The sequence below is a fragment of the Hyla sarda genome, chromosome 8 (genome assembly GCF_029499605.1).
Source record: "Hyla sarda isolate aHylSar1 chromosome 8, aHylSar1.hap1, whole genome shotgun sequence".
In the NCBI taxonomy this organism is placed as follows: Eukaryota; Metazoa; Chordata; class Amphibia; order Anura; family Hylidae; genus Hyla; species Hyla sarda.
Genome location: NC_079196.1, coordinates 63705905 through 63719357, shown reverse-complemented (window position 1 = coordinate 63719357; position 13453 = coordinate 63705905). Strand labels below are relative to the sequence as shown.

The 13453-nt window shown below is 40.9% G+C and overlaps 1 protein-coding gene across 1 annotated transcript in view; it reads left to right on the top strand.

Moving 5' to 3' along the window:
* The window catches only part of SESTD1 (SEC14 and spectrin domain containing 1), a 194174-nt gene that overhangs the window by 138420 nt on the left and 42301 nt on the right, over positions 1-13453 (top strand). Inside the window, exons 7-9 of the mRNA XM_056534338.1 lie at positions 3751-3848; positions 8481-8536; positions 11621-11832. Coding sequence (XP_056390313.1) covers positions 3751-3848; positions 8481-8536; positions 11621-11832 — 366 coding nt within the window. The remainder of the gene's footprint in view (positions 1-3750; positions 3849-8480; positions 8537-11620; positions 11833-13453) is intronic.

Below are 13453 nucleotides of genomic sequence, written 5' to 3'. Positions count from 1 at the left end.
AATGCTTACATTCAGGTCCGCCCCAATGCATATCCCTAATGTAGGCCTCAAACGCGCATGGCGCTCTCACTCCAGAGCCCTGTCTTATTTCAAGGAAACCGTTTAGGGCCACATATGGGGTATTTCCGTACTCGTGAGAAATTGTGTTACAAATTTTGGGGGGCTTTTACCCCTTATGAAAAGAAAAAGTTGGGGTCTACACCAGCATGTTAGTGTTAAAAAAAAAAATTTTTTTTTACACTAACATGCTGGTTTTGCCACTTACGTTTCATTCTCACAAGAGTTAAAAGGAGAAAAAGACCCACAAAATTTGTAACACAATTTCTCTGCGGGCGCATAACAGGGCTCAGGAGTGAGAGCGCACTTTGTACATTTCAGGCCTAAATTGGTGATTTGCACAGGGGTGGTTGATAGTTACAGAAAATAAATACCCACATGTGACCACATTTTGGAAACTACACCCCTCAAGGAACGTAATAAGAGTTACAGTTAGTATTCACACCCAACAGGTAATAGACAAGTTTTTTGTTTTTTTTCACAAAAATGTTGGTGTTACCCCAAATTTTTCATTTTCACAAGGGGTAATAGAAGAAATGGAGTTACAAATTTTGGGGGGGATTTTTCTTTTAAGTATGGAAATGCCCCATATGTGGATGTAAAGTGCTCTGCGGGCGAACTGCAATTCTCAGAAGAGAAGGAGCAAAAGAGAATTTGTCTGGAATTGAAGGCCAGAACAGTGAACTCTCCCCCCCCCCCCCCCCCACACACACATATGACCCCATTTTGGAAACTACACCCCTCACAGAATGTAACAAGGGGTATAGTGATCTTTAACTCCCCACAGGTGTCTGACAAATTTTTAGAACAGTGGTCCGAAAAAATGAAAAATAAAATTTTCCATTTGCACACCCCACTGTTCCAAAGATCCGTCAAACACCAGTAGGGTGTAAATGCTCACTGCACCCCTTATTACATTCTGTGAGGGGTGTAGTTTCCAAAATGGGGTCACGTGTGGGGGCGTCCACTGTTCTGGCAGCCCCAGGGGCTTTGTGAACGCACATGGCCCCCGACTTCCATTCCAACCAAATTTTCTCTTTAAAAGCTCAGTGGCGCTCCTTCTCTTCTGAGCCCTGTAGTGCACTTGCAGAGCACTTTATATCCACATATGAGGTATTTCCATACATAATTTTGGGGGGCTTTTTCTCCTCTTACCCCTTGTGAATATGAAAAATTGCCAACTCATCAATCACCTCTGGGATGTTAAGGCTCACTGTACCCCTTGTTATATTCCTTGAGGGGTTTAGTTTCCAAAATAGTGTGTCATGTTGGGGGTGTTTGCTGTTCTGGCACCATAGGGGCTTCCTAAATGCAACATGCCCCCCCAAAAATCATTTCAGCAAAATTTGCTCTCCAAAACCCCAATGTTGCTCCTTCCCTTCTGAGCCCCCTACTGCGCCCACAGAGCACTTTACATCCACATATGAGGTATTTCCTCACTCGAGATGAATTTGTTTACAAATTTTGGGGGTCTTTTTCACCTTTTTATCCCTTGTAAAAATGTAAAAAGTAGGGCTACAAGAACATGTTAGTTTAAAAAATTATATTTTGAATTATCTCCTCCACTTTGCTGCTATTCCTGTGAAACACCTAAAGGGTTAACAAACTTTCTGAATGTCATTTTGAATACTTTGAGGGGTGCAGTTTTCATAATGGGGTCAATTATGGGGCATTTATAACATAAAGACCTTAAAATTCACTTCAAAACTGAACTGGCCCCGTAAAGATTCCTATTTTGAAATTTTCCTGAAAAATTGCTGCTATACTTTGAAGCCGTCTGATGTCTTCAAAAATTTAAACATGTCAACTTTATGATGCCAACATAAAGTAGACATATTGGGGGATATTTATCAAAGCTGTCTATGTGCCGCATCAATATAGACCAAACTACAGAGTATTAGGCCGGTCTATTGTGCGCCTAATTTATCAAAAGGCGCACGGCTCCTGATAAATTCTGTGCACAGACTTCGGGATCTATGGTTTAGACTGTATCTAAACCTGCTCCAACATGGTCTGACATTCTGGCCTACTTTCAGCCCATGCGACTTGTCTGTCGCTGAACAGTCGCTTTTGATAAATTCAGCACCAATGTATTTTCCAATGCATTTCCGTCTAAAATAGACTAGCAAAAGTCGCAAAAAAAAAGTCGCACATATTTAGACTGCGACTTTCTGTGTGACAAAGTTAGACAGGAAAAACCAGTCTAAATCCTTTCATAAATATCCCCCATTGTGTATGTGAATTAATATATAATTTATTTTGTATGTTATTTTTCCTTATAAGCAGAGAGTTTCAAAGATAGAAAAATGCAAAATTTTCATGAAATTTGGGGATTTTTTCACCAAGAAATGATGCAAGTATTGACGAAAATTTACTACTATCTTATAGTAAAATATGTCACAAAAAAACTGTCTCTGAATCAAATTCATAAGTAAAAGCATCCCAGAGTTATTAATGCTTAAAGTGACAGAGGTCAGATTTGCAAAAAATGCTCCCGTCCTTAGGGTCAAAATGGGCTCCGTCCCCAAGGGGTTAAGCAGGGGAGAATGCCCAGCCTGCAAGCATGCATTCTGAGCTTGTCGGCTTCCTGCCGAGGGCCATCATTGTGCCTGAAAGGTAAACTAAGTCTTCCCTCTTATTTCTTAGCACCCATAAAGGTCTGGGCAACTTGTGTAAAAACATGTGTTCTTACTTTCTACACAATGCTGCCTCCTGAATGTAATCTCCATCTCTCCCCTCCTTTAAGTTTGTCGTCATCATCATTATCAACAGCAACAGTTCACTGCTGAGACTGGAGATGTTTTGAAATGCACTGTGAGAAATTCTGCTCACATAGCAACTTACAAAGTCAGTGCTTAAATAAACCCTTTTCCACCCTGCATGGCCTCTATAGTAGTGTACTGTAAATCATCCCCAAACACAGTGCAGCCAGTTCAGTGCAGTTCAATTTCTCCATCACTATGTTATAGCATACCAGAAAGGAGTAGGTGCTGTCCTGTGGTTGGCCAGAGAAGTAAGGGTAGGAGAGCCTGTGTAAGAACTGCTGACAAATTCAAATTGGTCCCACTCCCTGAAATGGAGAGAATGGAGAAATTGCTGTCCGGGCAGGCTGGGAGCTGTCGTTTTGCAACAGCTGGGGGCACACTGGTTGGAAAACACTGGTCTGTGTAATATAACCGCATTGTGGTGAGAACATCATTGTAGGATATCAAGGCTTTTCCCTAACCTGTGGCTTATCAGCTGTATATGGGAGTTGTAGTTTTGCAGCAGATTAGGGAACCCTGTCTGCCCTGCCTTGTCCATGTATGTGGTTGTTGGCCTAATTCCTACTTTTGGTAGAGCACCACTGTGGTCTACAAGCTTTGTCTTGCATTGCATCTCAGTAATATTTCTTCTAATAGGGTTGAGATGCAATACCATACACCACCTATGTACAAGAGTGGTGTTGTTTCTAGTTGAAAAATACAAATCACGCTCATCCCAGACAAGCCCATTAATTTCGGTTCTAAAGGAATCATTACTTATGCGTATGTTCCGGCTTTTATTTTGTTCCAGTCAGAAGTATTGTTCATCATAATGTACCCTACCTGTTTGCCTGTCTGCACGTAATGTGTCATTTATATTCATTCTGCCAAACCTAATAGAACTTCTTCCTCTATTGTACAGGATAATGTTTTTTCCTCTGCATTGCAGGTATTTGAGAAGTTCACAAAAGAGTCGACATCGCTCCTGGACGAGCTGGCTGTTATCAACAATGGAAGTGATAAGGGAAATCAGAATGAGAAAGACAGGTTTGTGAAACAAACTGATGGTACTTTACTTGTACTAGTGCTATCATCATAATCCCATTATCGGGAGCCACGTGTTCCGTCTGCCTCCCAGCTGGCCGAGGAAGAGCGTGAAGAGATTTGTGTAGTCAGTTAATCGGGAATGAAATGTGCATCGCAAAACAATGGCAGACTTAAAAGCGGATCAGTCAGCTGAACGTGCCGCACTATGTACAGGCAGCTTATAACTACTCCTTGTTGCTAAAACAGCACAAACAAATTTGACTAATAGGAGCGATGAAAGAATACAGGAACTGGTAGTTGTGAGCCACACACACACACACACACACACACACACACACACACACACTTTCTGCAGTGACTGAAATGCTTCTGTGTTACACGTGTATACAGCCTGTCAATCATGGCTTCAACGGGTAACCGTGGGGTCCGTACAGCAAAGCCCTACTCCACCAAGGTGTCATCAGAAAACAACCAATTGTCTAGATCAAGTCAAGTTGTTTTTGACAAAGCACGCCAAGCGTGCGAAACAGGAGCTCGGTCGCCATCCACTGTTCCCCCACTACCCTTCTCTTCTGTACCCTATTTGTAAGTATGCTTCAATAAAGAAGACTTGCAAGCTGAATTGGCGAGTGCCGATCTTTTCTGTTTCTTACGGACTGATTTGAAAATTGCTTGCCATATCTGAGCACCACCTCCAGCAACACAGCTACACTAGCACCCATCTGCCGTCTTACACCCCAGGACACCACTAGCAGTGAAATCTTATTAAAGTAGTTTGGTGGTTTTATTTTATCATTTTCGATTTTACTATCTATATTTTAAAATAATCCTGACATGGTGCTGGTTTCATTCTCAACACTAGGCCTAAAGTTAAGCTGAAACCTTCTGTTTTTTCTGCGGTGATAAGGAGAAGCTCCTTGGAGCTCATGCAGCAATTGTCCCGTTTTGCATGACCAAGCGTAAAAAAAAAAAGCGAAACGGGACCATCGCTGCACGAACTCCACGCAGCTCTTCACTTCTCTCCTTCCACCGATATCCTGACGTGTGTTTAAGAAAATAAACTTTATCACTACTGGCAACTAAAGGGTGAAATTACAGGGATATCACAATACAGGCATAATATATACACAGTGATGTCATAATATAGGATATCACAATACAGGCATAATATACACAGTGATGTCATAATATAGGATATCACAATACAGGCATAATATACACAGTGATGTCATAATATACACAGTGATGTCATAATATAGGATATCACAATACAGGCATAATATACACAGTGATGTCATAATATACACAGTGATGTCATAATATAGGATATCACAATAAAGGCATAATATACACAGTGATGTCATAATATAGGATATCACAATACAGGCATAATATACACAGTGATGTCATAATATACACAGTGATGTCATAATATAGGATATCACAATACAGGCATAATATATACACAGTGATGTCATAATATACACAGTGATGTCATAATATAGGATATCACAATAAAGGCATAATATACACAGTGATGTCATAATATAGGATATCACAATACAGGCATAATATACACAGTGATGTCATAATATACACAGTGATGTCATAATATAGGATATCACAATACAGGCATAATATACACAGTGATGTCATAATATACACAGTGATGTCATATTATACACAGTGATGTCATAATATAGGATATCACAATACAGGCATAATATACACATTGATGTCATAATATACACAGTTATGTCATAATACAGGTTATCACAATACAGATTGTTTAACACACTCAGCTGACAGATCTGCTTTAGTGTAGGGTCATTTATTTTGGATAGTTTCTGGCGTGCATGCTTTCTGAATGGCTGTTTATCTCCAGGAGAACCATGAAATCGATCTTCCCCGACCTTTTTTTCCTCCCCCAACATCTTACATTGGGGTAGATTCGGAATACCCCCTAAATCAGCAGGTTTGGTAGATTTGCTTGCGTTTGCATCACGACTGTTTCTTTATCCTGCAAATACACAACCTAGCATTTTGTATCTATCCAGACCATTTTGCTTTTTTCATTATCCAGGACTAGAAAGTTAGAATCCAGAGATGACGCACAGTGAAGAGCCTCGCATGTCATATTTTATTTTTATAATTCTAAAACTAGGTCTAGCCGGGAAGAGATTTCTATTAAAGTCAACCTTCATATCCCTTCCATGTAGGATAAAATATACATAACCATACATCCCTTGTTGTTACTCACCCACTGCTCATACACATTCGAGATTTGTTAGCATCATCTTTCCGGCAGGAACATACACAAAAAATCACAGGAACCCAGACTGGATTTTACCCCTGAAAAAAAAGCAGATCAAAGGCAAATAAATAAAAACAGGCTGTAGCAACTAATTCTGGATGTACTGTTGCATATCGATCATCTCTTTTTCTCAAATGAATAATAGTTTAAAGGGGTTATAAAAACTGAGCTCAGTTCCATTGAACTGAATGGAGCCAAGTTGTAATACCACATACAACCTGAGAATAGGTGTGATGCTGTTTGTGGAAGAAATTAGCTCTGTTTTTCTATTCCTGGATAACTCCTTTTAAAGAAAACCATACTCACCTGCCCCTATTCCCTGCAGCTGCTTTACTGATGGTTTCAGGTCCCTGCTTCTCTCAGTTGACCTGCTTTAGCCAGTGATGGACTGAGCAGCCACTTCCTGCAGGGACAATACATAACAGTAAGCAGTCACCAATTGCAGGAGATTGGAGCAGTTAAAGGGGTACTCCACCCCTAGACATCTTATCCCCTATCCAAAGGATAGGGGATAAGATGTCTGATCGCGGAGGTCCCGCCACTGGGGACCTCCGCAATATAGCATGCGGCACACACCTGTTTATGCTCCGGAAGCTCTGGAGGGTCTGGGCCCCGACCACCGGAACGGAAGTCCGTGACGTCACGACTCCGCCCCCGTGTGACGTCACACCCCGTCCCCTCCATGCAAGTCTATGGGAGGAGGCGTGATGGCCGTACAGCGCTTCTGGAGCAGAAACAGGTGGGTGCCACATGCTATATTGCGGGGGTCCCTAGTGGCGGGACCCCCGCGGTCAGACATCTTATCCCCTATCCCTTTGGATAGGGGATAAGATGTCTAGGGGTGGAGTCCCCCTTTAAGTATTGTTTCCTTTTTTATTTTAAAGTGTACCTGTCATTATACAAAGCTTTTGAAATGTTGAAGGGACATGTCAAAAGTTTTGATTTTGTTTAGTGTGTTTAGACCTTAATTGACCTCTAAATATAGCTGGTTGAAGGGTGCGGTAGCTCGTTCCACTCCCTGGCTGGTGGCTATCTCTGCCCAATTGCAAGAGACGGCCTTATAGATTCATAATGGAGCCATGACCTGCAAGTGGACAGAGATTGCAGGCAGCTGGGGGGAGGAAAGCGTGCTATTATAGCCAGACGAAGGATGTATCTAGAGATCAGACCCGACCAATCAAAACACTCAGACCCGACCAATCAAAACACTCAGAACCGACCAATCAAAACTTTTGATGTGTCCCTTCGACATGTCAAAATTATTGCATAATGACAGGAACACTTTTGAAAGAGATTTTACCGTGTCATGTGAGTGCTAGGATACACCATGACTTTCTGGTCAATGGGGCTCTGACCTCCAGGATCTTGAGAATTGAGGGGATGCAGCACTAGTGTATAGACGGACTCCTGGACATCCAGTTGTGCAGGGGAACAGTAAAAAGATTGACCCAGCACTGCTAAAAACATTAGTCTTATTTTTTTAATGGACTATTGAAATCCATATGTCTTTTATAGGACATCTCACCACTGGGCTGCAAGATGATCAGGCAAGTCGGACGCGTTTCGAGCGCATGCGCTCGAAACGCGTCCAACTTGTCTGATCATCTCGCAGCACGTGTGTGATGTCCTTTACGCATGTCACCAGACCAGGTAAAGATCAGAGCAAACAACTGAGTAGGTGACCTGAAGATGTTTCCATTACGCAGGTGAACAGTCCAAAGGTAATGCTTCTCTCCACATGTTGTATCCTTTATCAGGACTTAAAGCGGTATTCCAGGGAAAAAAATACTTTTTTTTTATATCAACTGGCTTCAGAAAGTTGAACAGATTTGTAAATTACTTCTATTAGAAAATCTTAACCCTTCCAGTAGTTATCAGCTGCTGAAGTTGTCGTTCTTTTCTGTCTGACAACAGTGCTCTCTGCTGATACCTGCTACTGCTTGTCCAGAGTAGGAGCAAATCCCCATAGTAAACCTCTAATGCTTCGGACAGTTCCTAAGCCAAGCAGAGGTGTCAGCAGAGAGCACTGTTGTCAGAAAAGAAAAATTCAACTTCAGCAGCTGATAACTACTGGAAGGATTAAGATTTTTTAATAGAAGTAATTTACAAATCTGTTTAACTTTCTGGAGCCAGTTGATATATATATATATAAAAAAAAAAATTTCCTGGAATAAATCATACATCATGTTGACAATATGCTAATATAAAACTACATTCTAATATTAAAACTAAATCACGAGCGTTGACAGCTGTACAATAATTAGTAAAAGGTTTAGAGCAATGGGGGAAAAAAAAAAACATTTTAATTTTATTTTTAGGTCGATGGATTTCAATTATCTTCCGTCTGTTGATCCAGAAACTGTTCTACAAACAGGTAAGGTGGTACATGATAAAACTCAGCAAAAAGTCCTGAGGTCTGCATGAGGAAATCACATTCATATGTGGAGTATTAGTTGTATTTTATACTGAATATGTTTAGCTTACTTCAATTTAATATATATGTATGGGGTTATACAGGGCTCATACACATACATCAGAATGTAGCCCTAACTCCACAATTTCCACTGCATGTTAGCAAGGCATTGCCGTCCATGAATCTGAAGTGTATCCAGAATGATTTATGGGCAAAAAAATTAGATTTAAATATATTAGGGTGCTGTCACATGGGTTGGGTACACTGCTGATTATTTGCATTGGATTTGCGTACTGAAAATCTGTAGCATACTACGGAACAGTGTTATGAATCGCGTTTTAAGAAATCTGAAAAAAAAATGACGCACGCACGTTTTTCAGTGCTAGCAAAATCTATGGAAGTAATTATAAACACCCATATACTTTGCTTGCACTGAAAACACACATGCTTCAAATACGTACATGCATCAAATAAGCAGCATTTACGCTACGTGTGACCCTACGCTTATTGTGGATTATCCTCTTTACTATGGAAATCAAAATCTTCCATAAATCTGCAGTTTGGGATTTTGCTGCAGAAATACTGAGGTTCCATAGCAAAATCTGCACCTGTAGATTTCAAATATATTCAAAATATTCAAAAATATTAAAGGGATATGCCCATCGAATGTTTTTGTCTTCCTGACCCCCTCCATCCTGCCTGCAGCCACCAGTGTTCATGAAGCTTAAAACCACTGAAGTGGGTGAGTTATGCAATTTGCATAGCCCCAATTTGGATTTGATGAGAGCTGGTCGAAGGGCGTAGCCCCGCTCACTATTCTGTTTACTTAACTCCAGGCAGCAAATGAGAGTGTGATTGTACTCTAGTAGTGTCTAAAGCAAGCAGCACAATGTGGAGATCTAAAAAGGTGAGAAAAGGAGAAACATTAGCTGTAATGTACCCAGTCATAATTCCCAGAACCCAAAATAGCTGAATAGAATTTCAAACTAAATGACAGATAACAATGACTCAAGGACCTATATTTACTGGCACTAACTGAACTCTGCTGTATCCACTTTGTTCTCATAGTCAGATGACTTCCATATGGCCTATTGCAGCTGGGAGATAGAGAGGTATATTCTGTGGAAAGCTGCAGGCAGAGCACTAGAAGGTTATACAGGATTCATCAGTTACATAATTTCAGCTTTAGATGGATATTCCGGAATGTAAAAATGTGCAAATATTCTTGGGGGGGGGTACGCACAAAGTAAACAATAATTGCCTGTCCAGGTTGCCCACACCTTCCGATCCGACAACTCTTTGTCCCCACTGCCCCCTTTTGGCAGCTGCTTCCGAGATGATGGGCCTAAGCAGGAGCTGCCCGCTGAGCCAATCACTGGCTTCAGTGGTCTCTTTTCTCTGCCAGTGATTGGCTGAGTTGGCAGGTCGTGCTCTGATGCATCATTTCGGAAGCAGCTTCAAGCGGAGAGCAGCAAGGGACCGGATTTCATCAGACCAGGATCTGCAGAAGCACCGAAATTCCACAATAGTCCTTTTAAGTTCCTGTTTAGGAATCTGTATGTAGATGACCACAAAACCTACAAACACAGTCTATGATCAGCTCATCACTGCAAGTCTTCTCAATGTGCATGGACAAGTGTTGCAGCCAAAGCAAAATTCAGTAAGAGAAAATATGTCTAATACATTTTATTACATTTTTTGATTTTTTTTTAAATATATATGCAATCAACCTATATAACAGCATGAGCACAAAGTCTTACTTGTTTCAGAGTAACCTCCTTAAATGTAATAGCCCATGATTAAGGGTATACACTCGAAACATGTAGGTCTTATGAGTGCACTGGACAGTCTCCAAAATGTGGACCTCAAGCTGTTACAAAACTACAACTCCCAGTATGCCTGGACAGCTATTGACTCTCGGGGTTTAGAAAGTCACGAGACAATTATTGGCTCTTGTTAGCCACATTCTATTAGCTGACTAACTTATTGCTGAAAGACGAGTAATAAGGCGTGCTGCAGTTCTAGACGTCGTGTGGGTATATGAGTAGGAAATGATGCAGAGGCTTCTTGATGAGCCATAAAGTTGTAATACAATGACCGATCCTCAAAGGAATTTAGTGTCTTTGTCTAAAATGTCCTTAGATCTTGTATGACACAGCAGACCTCTATAAAGTGTGGACTTCCCACAGATCTGCTGGAAGTCCTATTTTATGAGGCATATCATCTATTTCCGGAATGGCCAGACAAATATACACTTCACTGATTGCTTTTGATACATGAACTGTTAGCAGCAATATTTTCTTACAATATCGGTGTCACAAGATGGCTCAGTATGCAAAAGTCAAAAAAGTGGTGCATCTAAGGAGCTACATGGTGAAGGATTAAACTGGGCACAAGCTGACTTGTATGAGTCTGATACAGAGCTTGACAAATGTGTTAGGAGCCAGCACTGTGGTCACACTGTAAAAAAAAAACTACACAACTTCCTCTGTAGTATACAGCAGCTAAGTACTTGAAGGCTTAAAGGGGTACTCCGCTGCTCAGCGTTTGGAACAAACTGTTCCGAACTCTGGAGCCAACACCGGGAGCTTGTGACGTCATAGCCCTGCCCCCTCGATGCAAGTCTATGGGAGGGGGCGTGACGGCTGTCACGCCCCCTCCCATAGACTTGCATCGAGGGGGCGGGGCTATGACGTTACAAGCTCCCGGCGTTGGCTCCAGCGTTCGGAACAGTTTGTTCCAAACGCTGAGTAGCAGAGTACCCCTTTAAGATTTTTATATATAAGTAATTTACCAATTTTTTTTACTTTCTGGCACCAGTTGATTTGAAAACGTGCTATTGAAATTCATGTGGCAGTAACACAACTGTTTTCTGTTTTTCTGTAAAAAATGTATGGAACAGAAATACAGTGTGAACAAAGTATATACTTTTTATGCAGATCTCGTTTTGTGTTTTTTTTTTTCTTACCTTTCTTTATTAAATAATTTTCCTTTTTTTTTTTTTTTTTTTTTTATTGCTGCTGTTTTACGTTTTCTCCTGCGAAGGTCATGAGCTGCTCTCTGAGCTTCAGCAGCGGCGCTTTAACGGTTCAGAAGGAGGTGTTGCGTGGTCTCCCATGGACGATGAACTTTTGGCTCAGCCTCAGGTTATGAAACTTCTCGATTCCCTCCGAGAACAGTATACCCGCTACCAAGAAGTGTGCAGACAGCGCAGCAAACGCACGCAGCTAGACGAAATTCAGCAGAAGGTTATGCAGGTATGAAGAAGCAGGACTGCTGCTTTATATAGTGTCAATGTTGCAGTTGGTTATTGGTACATATAGACATACTTATTCTGAACATATGATTAGTTGTTACCAGTCATAGGAAAAGTTTCATACACTATATGTAACCAGCAGAGGAAGAGCTGAATCGGTCACATTTCCTAAATTCGCAGCTCCAGAGAAAAAGCCATTTGTCTTAAAGGGGTATTCCAGGCCAAATTTTTTTTTTATATATCAACTGGCTCCGGAAAGTTAAACAGATTTGTAAATTACTTCTATTAAAAAATCTTAATCCTTCCAATAGTTATTAGCTTCTGAAGTTGAGTTGTTGTTTTCTGTCTAACTGCTCTCTGATGACTCACGTCCCGGGAGCTGTCCAGCTCCTATGGGGATATTCTCCCATCATGCACAGCTCCCGGGACGTGACCTCATCATTGAGCAGTTAGACAGAAAACTTCAAAAGCTAATAACTATTGGAAGGATTAAGATTTTTTAATAGAAGTAATTTACAAATCTGTTTAACTTTCCGGAGCCAGTTAATATATATAAAAAAAAGTTTTGGCCTGGAATACCCCTTTAACTTGCATTTGTTACTGAATTTATCATTTATCATGTTCTCAGTATGTGAATTCTCTAATTTCACAGACTGCATGGTTTACTGTGTCTATCTGATCTGTCTGTTGTTCATTGGCGTTCTGTCTCTAATCTCTGCCTGATCTGTTTTATGAGACTGTGCTAAAATCATTTCATGTTTGCTTTTACTACATATCTGTGACCATGGGCATGCACAGCAATGGGGATGGAGTTTTAAATAAAATAATTCTGCCACCCTCTGACCACATTATTACCACAATGCTTTTAAATAATAATAATAATAATAAAAAAAAAAAGACTATGCACAGATCAGTCTCCACCACCCCGACACCCCCCCCCCCCCCGTCGTATAGTGGTAGATACCAGTTTACACCAATTTCTTTGATCTGTATCATAAGAGATTGCATTGCAGTTACACCAGTGACTCACAGGTAACAGCTTTTCTGCTCGAGTTTTAAATAAAATAATCTGCAACACCATGACCACATTATTACAGTTTCTAAATAAAAACAACAAAAAAACTATGCACAGACCAGTATCCCCCTCATACAGTAGTAGATACCAGTTTTACACAGTTTCTGAAGACCATATAAGTGATTACAGTGCAGTTACACCAGTGACTCAGAGGTAACGTCTTATCTGTTTGGAGTAAGTCATTTTCCCTTTTGCTTATGCATCTGGCCCAGAACCCCAGGATGATTTCTTCCAGCAACATTTCATCTTAACAGAACCCGGCTCTGCACTTTTTTTTAGCAGGATTTAAAGTTTCCCCATTAATAGTGCTCCAAACAGTAATAAAAGCCCATTGGTGTCCCACACTGTAAAGTGAGTTAGAAAGGTTCCCCAGTATGTGTTTTCCTCAAATAGGTAGGTAACAGCAGTCTGTAGTTCCCCCGAGGATATAGCCCCCAGTAGGTAGGTTCTCCGTTGCCAAGATAAAAGAATGTATAAGGGTTTGGACTAAATGCAGCTGTCTATTACACTTATCAGCCGTAGCATTAAAGCCCATTTGTGCCACCAA